General features: G+C 55.7%; 1 protein-coding gene across 17 annotated transcripts in view; it reads left to right on the top strand.

Moving 5' to 3' along the window:
* The window catches only part of AGAP1 (ArfGAP with GTPase domain, ankyrin repeat and PH domain 1), a 548021-nt gene that overhangs the window by 378150 nt on the left and 158021 nt on the right, over positions 1–11850 (top strand). For 10 of the 17 annotated variants that reach the window (XR_005783188.1, XM_040450584.1, XM_040450583.1 and 7 more), the window contains one exon: positions 174–332. The exons of the other annotated variants lie outside the window; for them this stretch is intronic. Coding sequence is in view for 9 of the 10 variants with exons in the window: in XM_040450584.1 (XP_040306518.1) it covers positions 174–332 (159 nt within the window). In the remaining variant the exon portion in view is untranslated. The remainder of the gene's footprint in view (positions 1–173; positions 333–11850) is intronic. 17 annotated transcript variants of the gene reach the window in all.

Here is an 11850-nt window from a genome sequence, read left to right as displayed (position 1 = left end):
TACTTTCGTCTCGAATACCGTTTTGTCCGGCTCTTCCGTTTTCCACTTAGGACGCAGCCGCTCTCGGTGCCGGGGTGCACTCGTGTGTAAGCACGTAGGCCTCTAGACTAACTCGTGCTGGCTTCTGGGGTCTGCAGTCCGAGGTGGTGTTCACCTGACTTGTTTATTCCTAGGGAATGTCACTAGTGCGTCTGGGTCTCAGATGGCAAGCGGCATCAGCCTGGGCTCCTTCAGCAGCCGGCCGGACAGCATGCAGCAACGCTCCTACTCTGTCTCCAGTGCCGACCAGTGGAGTGAGGCTACGGTCATTGCAAACTCGGCCATCAGCAGTGGTAAGAGAGGGCGCGGCCCCCTCGCGGTCCTCGGTCCCGAGCCGGGGGCTGGACGTGGCGCCCTGACCGCCCACGTGCTGAGTGCGGGCCCCGCGGGGCAGCTGCGGGAGCAGTGCGCGCGTCCCGTTCCATCCGTGGAGCGTGGGGTCCTTGACAGAGGTTGACAGAGGTGCCACCCACGTCGCCCCACGTGTTCCAGTTGGTCAGGGAGGAGCGGATCGCATCCCCGCCTGACAGCTTTGGGAAGCGGGGCTGCAGACAGGGCGCGTGGCCTCCCCACGGCCACGCACGGGAAGGCGGCGGGACCGGGAAATAACGCAGAATTTACGGCCTCGTCACACTTGGCCTGTGTGACCCCGTGTGCACTCTCACCACCGGTGCACAGTTTACGTCGTGGGGGCTTGGGGGGGGGGCGTGTCTGTCTCCTGTTCTCGTCAAAGGAAAACACGCAATTCGTGCTCCTTACGACTTTCCCCCAATTCCTGATGCACCCTCTGAATTTTGGAGCGTTCCCCTCCCACCCTTTTTTGGGGACAGCGGGGGAGGGGAACGTAAGCGTGGACGTCGGAACCTGTCTCGACACGTGTGTGCAGACGTGCATTAGGTGCTGGCTTTGCTGCCACACGCTTTGCCCGTGGCGTTTTGTCGACGGCCCGTTCACCGGTGTTTAACGGAAATCCCCACTGTTGGATGTTATCTATCAGACAGGGCTTTAAAGTAATTTTAGCACGATTTGTGCTAATTAAAAGATTCAGCATCGGGTCTTCCCCGTAGACCCAACAGCTGCTGCGGCAGGACGTTGCCGTGGGTAAACCTAATCCTGGCTTCCAGTTGCCCGGCTTCGTCTGGCATCGCACCATGCCAAGCGACCGCTGCAAACGAGGGTGTCTCAGCCTGGGCACGGAGGAGAGACTGAGTCTGTGGGGGGCTGCTGGAAAAGCCTGCGGCTTGCGGGCCCAGGTGGAGCGTTGCCCCCATGCCCAGCACGCGCCCGCCCCCAGGGCCCCTTCCTCATTCGAAGGACGATGCCCTGGCAGGTGCGTGTGCCTGCTTCCTCGTCTCCAGGGACTCTTCCGGGCGTCCTGCCTCTTGTCTGACCGCAGCCAGGGGGGGGTCCTCGAGTCCCTGAAAACTAACCACCTACGGTCTCGTCCCTTGGAACGTGCCATCCGCGCACTTACAGCTGCCGCCTGCCTGGGCCTTCTCATCGTACAGCCCGTGCTTCGGTCAGAGCACCCCTCCCCCCGCCCCACCGCCAGGCAGCCCTCCCCCCGGGAGCGTCTGTCTGACCCGGTGAGCGGGCGTGCTTCCCCCGCCCCTTGTCATCCTTGGGCTTGGAGCACAGGTGTGGCCCGTGGCCTCTGTGACTAAACGCCTGCTCTTGTTCTCACAGTGACTTTCCTTTCCGGGAGGAGCTAGCAGTTCACATAATCACCGCATTCTCCAATATTCGGGATCCGTCCGGTGGCTTTTCAGTCAGTATTAACCAGCCAGTTGGGTTTATTCTGTGGCCGCCTTTGTGCGGAGGTGTTTCCAGAGCCCAGTGTGCACGGCACCTTGTCGGGCAGCGACCTTCTAGAGCTTTCCTCCTCTGAGCGCGTTGTGGGCTCTACCAGCACAGCCTGCACAGAGTGACGGGGTTTAAGTTCTGCTCCTTATGCGCAGCGGGAGTTCTGTCTGGGGGAAGGCAGCAAAATAAAAGAGCTAGGTTCCTGAGAGAGACCATCGCCCCCAGCTTTGCCTCCCCCTACGCAGAATGTCTTCTAGGAAGGGCATGGGAAGCAGCATGTTCGTCTAAATCCGTTCTCCGCAAGCTGTCTTCCGCACAGTTCTGCCTCTGGTGGTCGCCACGGCTCTCTGCGTCTGGCTGGGCGCGCGCACGCGGGGCGCTCCGCCGCCCCGAAGCACGGCACTCCGTGATGTCCAGACCCTCGGTTTGGCTGGAAGTGTCGTCCCGCAGGAGATGATCGCGTCGGTCTGCACACACACATTTGTAAAGTCCCTGTAAGAGCCTGAGATCACCTACGTTCGCGCGCTGCTCTTACCCCCACAGAGCGGTCTCTCCTGTGTTCACGCCCTCGAGAGTCCGTTTTTCCTCCACGCGGCATGCCTGTTAGCGACTGGCTAGGCTCCCTGACGCCACGGGGCCTGGACCCTGAGCACGGGCGATGGGGCGCTCGAGTCCGCCCCCACATCCGTCGTGCCGGGGGATCCGCAGGGAGCGCTCGGGAGGAAGCCCGGGGCTGGAATGGTGCAGGTCGTTTTAAGGGTTATTGGAGTCCGTCAAGGAAAACTCCTCAATGAGAATGAGACTCGAGCAACGCTTAAAGGACCAGGGGCATTTTTGTACGTGTGCGGCCACACGGCACGAGGAAGTTATTCTGAGCATCGAGGAAGTTTGGACAAAGGCTCAGAGAGGAGGAGAAACGAAACAGGCCGGGGGCGGCCGTGACATGGGGTCGGCGGGCACGCGCGCGCGCGGCCAGCTGGGTGCAGACAGGACGAGAAGACCATGGGGAGGTCAGAATGGCAAAATCAGTTAGCGTCTCAATTTTAAGGCTTAGAGCTGGCGTCACTTTAAATAGCAAAGATCCGGAAAGACGGCAGAGCGCTGCCGGGGAGTAAGATTCCTGCCGTTTTACACGATCCCTCCTTATTTCCTGCATCTCCTAGGGGCTGGTGGCACGTCACAACCAAGATCCGGTTGAAAAGGGGAACAGCAGCAGTGATAATAATAATAATGGGAGCTACTATTTATTGAGGGCTTCACGTGGATTATCTCATTCGATCCTCGGGGAGCAGATGCCTTTGATGGGTGGGGAAACTCTGGTCCGGATACGTACCGCCTGTCGAACGTCACACCCCGGCAGGGGCCGGGATGAAAACCTGGGTGGCCTGATTCCAGGTCTGAGCTCCACGCCGGTGCTTCTCCAGATGGGCTTTCCGGGCCAGCAGCAGCAGCAGCCCCCCGGGGACTGGTTAGAAGTGCAAATTCCTCGTCTCATTGTGGACCCACTGGGCTAGGTCCCGGCACCCCGTGTGCTAACAAGCCCCCCAATGATGTTGTGTGCCGAAGTTTGAGAACCACCGCTCTGGCTAGAAATGCAGCCACCCAGACTCCACCGAGATTTGCTGGGTGGCGGGTGGGAGCCGCGTGTTCCCGGGACCCCCGGGGTGCTCGGGTACACGCAGGAGAACCCCCGCCCACCTCCAGCGAGGCTAGCATCACGACTTCCTGCTGGTGAACACCATCCCTGCCTTCCATGATCTATCAAGTGGCCAGACCCAGAGAAGTTTTTAATGAACACGAGGGCACGGGCTCTGACAGGCGACTTCAAGGAAACGCGTTTATGAATGGATTTCCAGACCTCAGCCTGGGCATCAGCATTCTGTGCTGTGTTGGAAAATAATCACAAAAGAAACAAACATGATTAAGAGCTCTGTCTCGTGCTTTTTCTGAGTTACAGTTAATACAAATCCCACCCTCTTTTTTTTTTTTTTCTTTTTTTTAAATTTTTTAAAATCCTTTTATTTTTTTCCCCTCAAGTCTCTGGTGTGGGTGTCAGAATCGTGAAAGCTTACGCTGTCCTAGCAGCAGGCACAGGGAGAAGGTAAGCGGCTTTGGAATCCAGATGCCCCTGAATTGGTGAACCCGCCTTCCCATTGTCATCCACTCTTATTATCAAATATGAGAACAACAACATTGGGAGTCCATTTCTCTCTGCCCCCTCGTCCGCACTAAATTAAGACTTTGGCTCCAGAGAAGTTTTCAAAGGCTGACCCTCTGCACCCATAGGTACCCCGGGGGGGGTTTCTCTCTTTTAAGCAGCTGTGAGCAACTCCTAATTAGATAGATTACTACGTAGTGTGCAAAACCACAAAACAGGAGGCTCCGGTGAAATTAAAGGTGGGTGGGGGGGGAGAGAGAAGAAGAATCCATTCTGTGAAATGGAATGCCCCACTGCTTTATGACTATTACTGTTGTAAGGTTTTACATTAAGTACCTGAGGTTTAAAATTAAACGTCTAATATAATTTGGCGTCGCTAACATGAGACCCGCATCTGCCCTTAGAGGAAATCCAGACAGCTCAGTTCAGGGTTTCAAATTGCTGTCGGCTGGCTTGCGAGCGGCGCAGAGGATTGGGTCCCTCTCCGGCGGTACGCCACATGCTGCTCGGCGTAATTTTTTAAATGCAGAAGCGTATTCATCTTGAGCCCCTGCATTGGAAAAGGCTGTTCCAGTAGTACATGAAAAATTAATTTTTTTACATTTTTCCTCACTCTCCTAAGTGTTTGACAGAAGTAATTTTTGCAGCAAGAGAGAATAAAAACTGGTGGCTGTAAATTCCTGTCCTGGAACCTGTTGTGTAGAGATTCTTTATGGACCCAGAATTGATCTACACGTCAGACCCTGTTGTGGTTTAAACTGTTTATCACCGTAATGGCAGCGGTGAGCCTGTGAACACCAACTTATAATCCTGGGTGAAAGAAATGGTTGTTTGCAGTCAATGAAGGGGCAGCTCAGCCATATTGATAGATTCAGAACAATTATCTCAGCAACAGCTATTGGCCGAGAGTTTTCTTGGATCCGATTGGGAGCCTGTAATTTTCGGGGGGATTAATCATGTTCCCTATAGGTAATTTTCTCTAAAGCGTTAGCCAAGAGTTCGCATTCCTGTGGGTAGCGGTGGGGGGCGGAGGGGGGGGGACCCCAGGGGGTCGTTTGTAGATACTTGGCTGTCATATCCTGCTGCGGGGCAAAATGTACTTTCAGATGAATCACACCTTTGCGGAGGGTGCAGGCCGGGTAGGCCTGCCACACCGTCTCTGCCAGTGCCAGCCTTGGGCCAGGGGCCGTGACTTGCTGTTGCCATGGCCACGCGCAACCCTCTCCCCATCCCCCCAACGCCCCTTGACTGTCAGGTTGTTCAGATGGCTCCACCCCGTCCCCCGATTGCTCTATTCCAACAGTTCATCTTTGCTGCTCTGGCTGGCCATCCCCGTGAATATTGCACTGCTCCAAACGACTCTCTTCCCTTCAGCCCTCCCTCAGCCTGCCTCCACCGGCCGCCAGACAGCCTCGTCAACGCCAGGTATAAACCCCGCAGCCACTCGCGCTGCCCTCCACGAAGGGGTGTGTGTGTGTGTGTGCGCACGTGTTTCCTTCCAGCGGTTTATTCCTCTCTCTGCCAGAATCTGCTAGAATCTGTTGTCGGACCCCTGACCCTGAACCCGAAGCCTTTGGGTTGTTTGTAACTTCTGAACAGTCTTTCTCATTAGGAACATTTTGTTTCTTCGTTTGCCTGGCTGTTTTAAGGATAGAGGTTGGAAACGAGTTTCAGCGCTGCTCCCGCCTCCTGCACTTCCCTCTGTTTTTCCCATCCCCGGGGCCTGGCCCGAGGGTGCTCAGGCGGCCCCGCGTGTGCCCTGACAGAGAGGGTGCTATAACGGGGTGCTGGGATGTTTACGTCCATCCGTCCGTCGATTTTGTTACAGTCAGAGCTCTTTTTTTCTCTGCTTCGATATTATGCTGACAATTTTGGCATGTCACCAGCAGGTGGTGGTAGTGTGCCACGGCCACTGGGACCAGGAGGCTTAATTTGTAGGAGGATTTTTGAGGGAAGGAGAAGCCCAAGGTGGGGACCGCCTTTGTTGTCAGTGGCCTCTCTGTTCCGGCAGCTTGACGTCCAATGTGCATTTTCTGAGAATCACTAGTGCTGTTTGATGACTGAGGTTCAAAAAGGCAGAGAAGCCCAAGACCACACTCACGATAATTAACCAAAATGCAAACCCAGGTCTTTCTGAGTCTAGAGTGGATAGTTTCCTCCTGTGCTGTTTAGTGCGTGCGTGCGTGCGTGCGTGTGTGTGTTTAAGGGGGATGGATGCTTAATATTAAAACATTGCATCATAAAAGTTGTTTATCTTTATGAAGCTTGCTTTTAAAGGAAACCGCGTTTTCCCTTCTCTGGTTCTCCTGAACTTTTCCCTTTATCATTAGTTCCTCCCGGATCCTGGCTGGCATTCAAAAACCATTCCCTGGGGTTTGTCATCAACCTTCAGCTTTGCGCAGTGTTAAAGGGCCCGTGGGCTGTCATCTCTCAAAGCTGGACAGACACCCTGTCTCAGCCGCCGAGGTCTGCCCCCCTCACTGGGCCGGTCGGCCTAATTAAAGGGATGACCCGGTCCCCTCTGTGCTCCGAGCCTGCTTTCCTTTCTCTGCATGCGGCCAAGGAGAGAGCAGAGGCTTCCTAGGGTGACTGGCCACAGGGGGTAAAAGGTGTATTTTTTTTCCCCCTCTCAATCAAAACGCTGTTACTTTGTACTTTGTCTCCTTAGTTCCTTCCTGCCAGCTATTTCTAGCAGCGGGTGCTGACCAGAGAAAACACTGCCCCCGATACCAGGACGGGGAGCACTGGATTTCATGCGTAAAGGCCAACAGTTCCCACTTTGCTTAGCAAAAGTCTAGGAACCATTTTAGACAGACAGTAGGGAAGGATACTGTTGCCAATTGCCTTGACACCTGGACTAAGTCTTTTAGCCCCTCTGGCCCTCAGGATCTTCATCAAGACCAGCGGTTCTCCACCAGGGGTGATTCTGCCCCCTCTCCCCACCCCCGGGGACATTTGGCAACGTCTGCGGACGTTTTGAGTTGTCCCAGCCAAGGGGCAGAGGGGTGCACTACTGAGACCTCACGGGTAATAGGCTACCAAGTGCAGCGCACAGGACAGCCCGCCCACCTCAAAAAGTGATCCCACCCGAGAGGTCAGCAGTGCCAAGGTTGAGAGACCCTGACCGAGGCAATGACAACTTCAGGTCTGTGACCCCTCCCAGCCACCCTGGCTGTGCTCCACCATGAATTAAATAATCCTTCCCCAAAGGGAAGGAAGCCCGTTTCCTTACTCGAGGGAATTACAGCCGCCAACCCAAGGCAGTGCCTCATCCCAGCAAGACTTTGAGCTTGGTCTCGGACCATCCCCCAGGCGGAAGACTGAGGCTGGCCGCGTCCCCCGGAGTCCTGCCGCCGCTGTGCCCGCCAGGATGTTCCCTGGCGTCCAGCAAACTCTCTCTGCTCTCCAGGCACCAGGGCCCCATAAGATGAGGACCTGGCGCGATCCCCGTTTTATTTTTCTTATTTTTCTTAATGTTTATTTTCGAGAGAGAGAGAGAGAGCACGAGCAGGGGAGGGGCAGAGAGAGGGAAGAGACAGGATCCGAAGCGGGCTCCAGGCTCCGAGCCATCAGCACAGAGCCCGGTGCGGGGCTCAAACCCACAAACCATGAGATCGTGACCTGAGCCCAAGTCGGACACTCAACCGAAGGAGCCCCCCCAGGCACCCCGCGATCTCCATTTGAGATGAGGCAGAGAGGGCAGCTGTGCAGCAAGTACTGGCCAGGCTGGATTCCGTCTCAGGCACTGCGCTGTCCTCTTAACCACCCAGTCAGCCGCCCCCGGCAGCGCTGTGTGAGGCAGGGAAGGTCCGCAGCTGGGCCATCCTGGCCTTGGCTGTTGGTGGATCCGTCTGCTACCTGTGTGGGGAGGCGTGGACAACACACATTGACAGGCATAATCCTGGCACCCTCCAGGTTTAGACGCCACAAAGTGAGTTAAGCTAACAAAGTGAAACCAAGAACTAGAATACTGAGTTCGGGTTTGGCACGGCATTTGTACAAATGGGGTGACTGACCTTGGTGGGGCCGACCTAGACGCTGCTCGTCAGCCAAGACACCGTCGAGACTTGGTTGTGCCCTGAGAATGGGGGCCCTCGGACCACCTCCCGTGCTCACCTCCACCCAAACCTCACCGGGCCTGCCGGAACCTTCTGCGGGGCCACGTTTCCAGAAGGCCCCTGGCATGTCGGGAGGTGTCCAGAGCAGTGGACAGGGAGGTAGAAAAGAGTCTGAAACCCACATCAGATGGAGAAGACAGGGATGGGGAAGGGGCCTCCGGGGCGGGGGGTGGGGGGGTGTCTCATACTGGGCTCCACGTCTGAGGCTTGAGGCTGTTTTTTAGAAATCTCAGTTCCTGGGGCCGAGGGCTGGTGATGGGCTCCCCTGGCCTGGGGTGAAACAGCACCAGAAGGTTCCCCCAGGGGTTTCTCACGTGCAGCCACAGTTAAGGTCCAGCCTTTGGGGGTGGGGGGGGCGGGTGTGAATAGGGTGTGTGCCTCACGGTCACGATGAGTGACATGAGCCTTACTCTGTAGACATCCCGAGAACAGAACCAGGGGCAGTGACTCGTCACAGGAAGGAGTGTGTGACCGTGTTGACACAAAGTAGCATGAAGTAACGTGACATCTGTTCCGGCTTTCCCTTCCCGCCTCTTACACTGTCTTACTCCCCTCACGACCCTCTCTGTGCTTTACCAAGGGTCTAGGGCAAGGGGCTCACTGCCTCCCCCACCCCAGACCCACCCGGGGTATAGGGTCTGCCCTGCTTCCCTCCTGCACAAGGGGCAGGGTGTCTCTTCCACGTCTGGACCCGCCGCCTCTCCATTGCAAAGGACACTACTTCCGCATTCATCCTGTCTCCTTCCTGTGCCCCCAGAGGTGATCAGACCTCGCCCTGGAGCCTGCAGACCCGACCTCTCTCCTCCCAGAGCCGGCCAGGACCCTGCAGCTACCAGGACTCGGTCTGCTTGCTTCTCGGCAAGCTTTCCCGGGGGGGGGGGGGGGGGGGGGGGGGGGGGGCTGTCTGTCCTCACCGTCTCTGGTGACCCCTGGCCCCTTTCTCTTTGACCCGTCCGGGTCATCCTGCTTCCCAGCCCCTCGAACCCTTGTGTCATCCACGGCCAGCCCCTCACCCTGTCAGTCCCAGGACCCTCCTTGGTTCCCTTCACCATCTACTCCTTTGAGACTTTCTTCTCTTGGCTTCTCCAATGACACCTTCTCTGCATTTCCCTGCTCTTTTCTTGGCTCTCTCTCCGCGTCGTCCTGCTCCACTCCAGACCTCAGATCCCTGACGCTGCTCCGGCCACAGCCTTCTCTCCTCCCTGCACGCCCCCCCTTCCCCGAGTGGGACGTCTGTCCAGACACAGAGGACGCCCACGTTCATACGCCCGGCTGGACCACACTCGCCTCCGTTGAACACACATAACCAGCCCGCGACTGGAGGGGCTCTTGAGTAACTGACACTTAGCATTTCCAGAGCAGAACTCGAGATTTCGTTCTGCAACCCTCCACTTTGTGCTCCTGGGAGCTCAGGCCACACGGCCTCTTACCGTCCCCTCGCTGAATCCACTCCTGTGGCCGGTTCTCTCTGCTCTCTCCCCAGGGGCACCCCAGGCTGCCCGCTGAGCCGCCTCTCCTCTGCCCACGGGTCCCACTGTGGCTCTACCTTGTCGGCCTCCTTTCATCCCCTCCTGTGTGTTTCTGCTTCCCTGAGGTTGGCCAGACTCATCTTCTGGGGGAAAAAAAAAAAACAACATGAATCAGATTGCCACTCCCCCCACATGACACTGCAGTGGCCCCCCCCCACCCCTGCACACGGACTGTGTTCCTGATGTTTTATTTCTGGCTGACAAGGCCCCAGCTGGTCTGGCCCCCGATGCTGCTTTATCCTGTGTCCCACCTGCCCCTCCCACCTCCCCGTCCTCGTCTCCAGCCCGCTGCTCTGCTCAGACCTGGGTGAGCTCACGCATGCCCACGTCACCCCCCTCCCGGTTCCTCTGCTTCCCCTCCAAGCCCTTCCCAGGCTCCCTTCTCCTTGCGGCTTTATCGGGACCTGGCTGACACGGTGCCCCTGCTTGTCAGTCTCCTACCCCATCAGAAGGTCTCCCTGCCCTGCCATTTCCTAACCGGTCACCACGTTGTATTGTCTGAAACCTCCCTGTCTTGCTTTCCTGTTTGTTTTGTCTTCTCCTGCAAGAAAGGAAGTCCACCAGGAAAGAGTCTTCTGCGTCTTACCTCTGCGTCCCCGAGTCCCAGGGGCCACGCCCTGCACGCTGTCCCAGTGTTTGCTCCCTGCGCTGCTGGTTTTGCTCACGAGTCCTCGAAGGAACTCGCGTGGTCGCCAGCAGAGCTCCCCCACCCCCAGAGAAGAACGGGCCACACGTGCCGGGGGTGGCATAGTGGGCTTGCAGGACGAGCTCCGAGGCCTCTACCAGTCCGATGCGACAGAATTCCTTGGATTTTCAAGATGTTTCTTTCTAAACGAAAGGCTTTGCCTGGTGCTCTGGAAACGGCCGACCCACAGAGTCGGTGCCCCTTGCCCAAGACAGAGCGCGGTGACCGAGGCGCACACGCCTGTCCACAGAGAACACTCGCGGGGGACCGCCGGGAGCATGCCATACACGTTTTTAAAATTAGTTACCAGTTAGGTTTAAAACTGCGTTTCCTACCTTCGGTTATCTCAGCCCATTTCGGAATCGTAAGTCAGATCACTGCTGCATTCAGGAGGAGTAATCAAGGTGCGGCTCCCAGTCTTTCCTTAATCTTTCACCTAACTTCATCTCACAAGTTATTTATTGACCCCTTACCTTGTCCCAGCCACTGCCCTGGCCCTGGGGGAGAGCGGGGATCCAGGCAGAGCTCCTGGGTCTGCGGAAGGGAAGGGAAGAGACAGAATGGGTGAGGGGACGCCCCGGTCCGGGCAGCTCGCGGTTCTCCAGGAAGTCTAGAAATCTCTGGTGGAGACGACACCCGAGACTTGAGTTTCTCGCCCCCTGAGTGTTTTTAGTAACAGGATTTCTCATCGGCCGCCACACAACAATGTGTTACGTTTTCCAGCTTCCTAAAACACCGATGTCTAAAATGTTATGAGATGGTTTAGTGTTTTATTATTTTTGGTGTCTGGTCCCTGCAGCTTTCATTGCAAACACTCATTTTGAGAGTAAATTTTTTTAAAAAGAGACAAGCGTCATTTACCACCCCAGCATCCAGTTGTATGCAGGTAGGACAGTATAAAAAGGTCTGTCCAGTGGGTGTGTTGCTACTCCAACTCGAAAGACTCTAATTGATCTTTTGTGCTGGCACCATTAAAACACCTGATGTAATATTGTGGTATATTTTTAAGCAACATAGGACTTTTTCTCATGGTTTTATATCACTCTTGAGCCAGGAAAATACTCGTTTTGTACTTCTGTGTTTTGCTCAGGTCGTCAGCCTGGGAATCCAGTAGCTTATAAAACTCCAGTGACACTATCTTCCTGGTGACTGTCCATTATTAAAATAAAACCTGATCAGAATTTTTTCAGTGCCTTCCATGCTCCCTGCTATCGAATTTACAACTGCATGCAAGAACAAAAAGACCTAAAGGGCTTAAAAAATTTTAGGTGCCAAGAAGAAAGAAAGCAGTAGAAGTAAGAGGGAAGGAGGAGTGGCTATAAAAATATAAGTAATTGTGAGATGGTTGGAAGGAGATATGTCAGGTAGAGTGGATGGATGGATGGATTGGTGGGTGGGTGGATGGATAGATGATGAAGGGATGGATGGATGAATGGATGGTTGGATTGGTGGGTGGATGGATGGATTGGTGGGTGGATGGATGGATAGATGATGAAGGGATGGATGAATGGTGGATGG

Source organism: Herpailurus yagouaroundi, unplaced genomic scaffold (assembly GCF_014898765.1).
Source record: "Herpailurus yagouaroundi ecotype Mexico unplaced genomic scaffold, PumYag 202, whole genome shotgun sequence".
NCBI lineage: Eukaryota > Metazoa > Chordata > Mammalia > Carnivora > Felidae > Herpailurus > Herpailurus yagouaroundi.
Note: the sequence above shows the minus strand (reverse complement) of the source record. Positions and strands in the feature narration are given on the sequence as shown.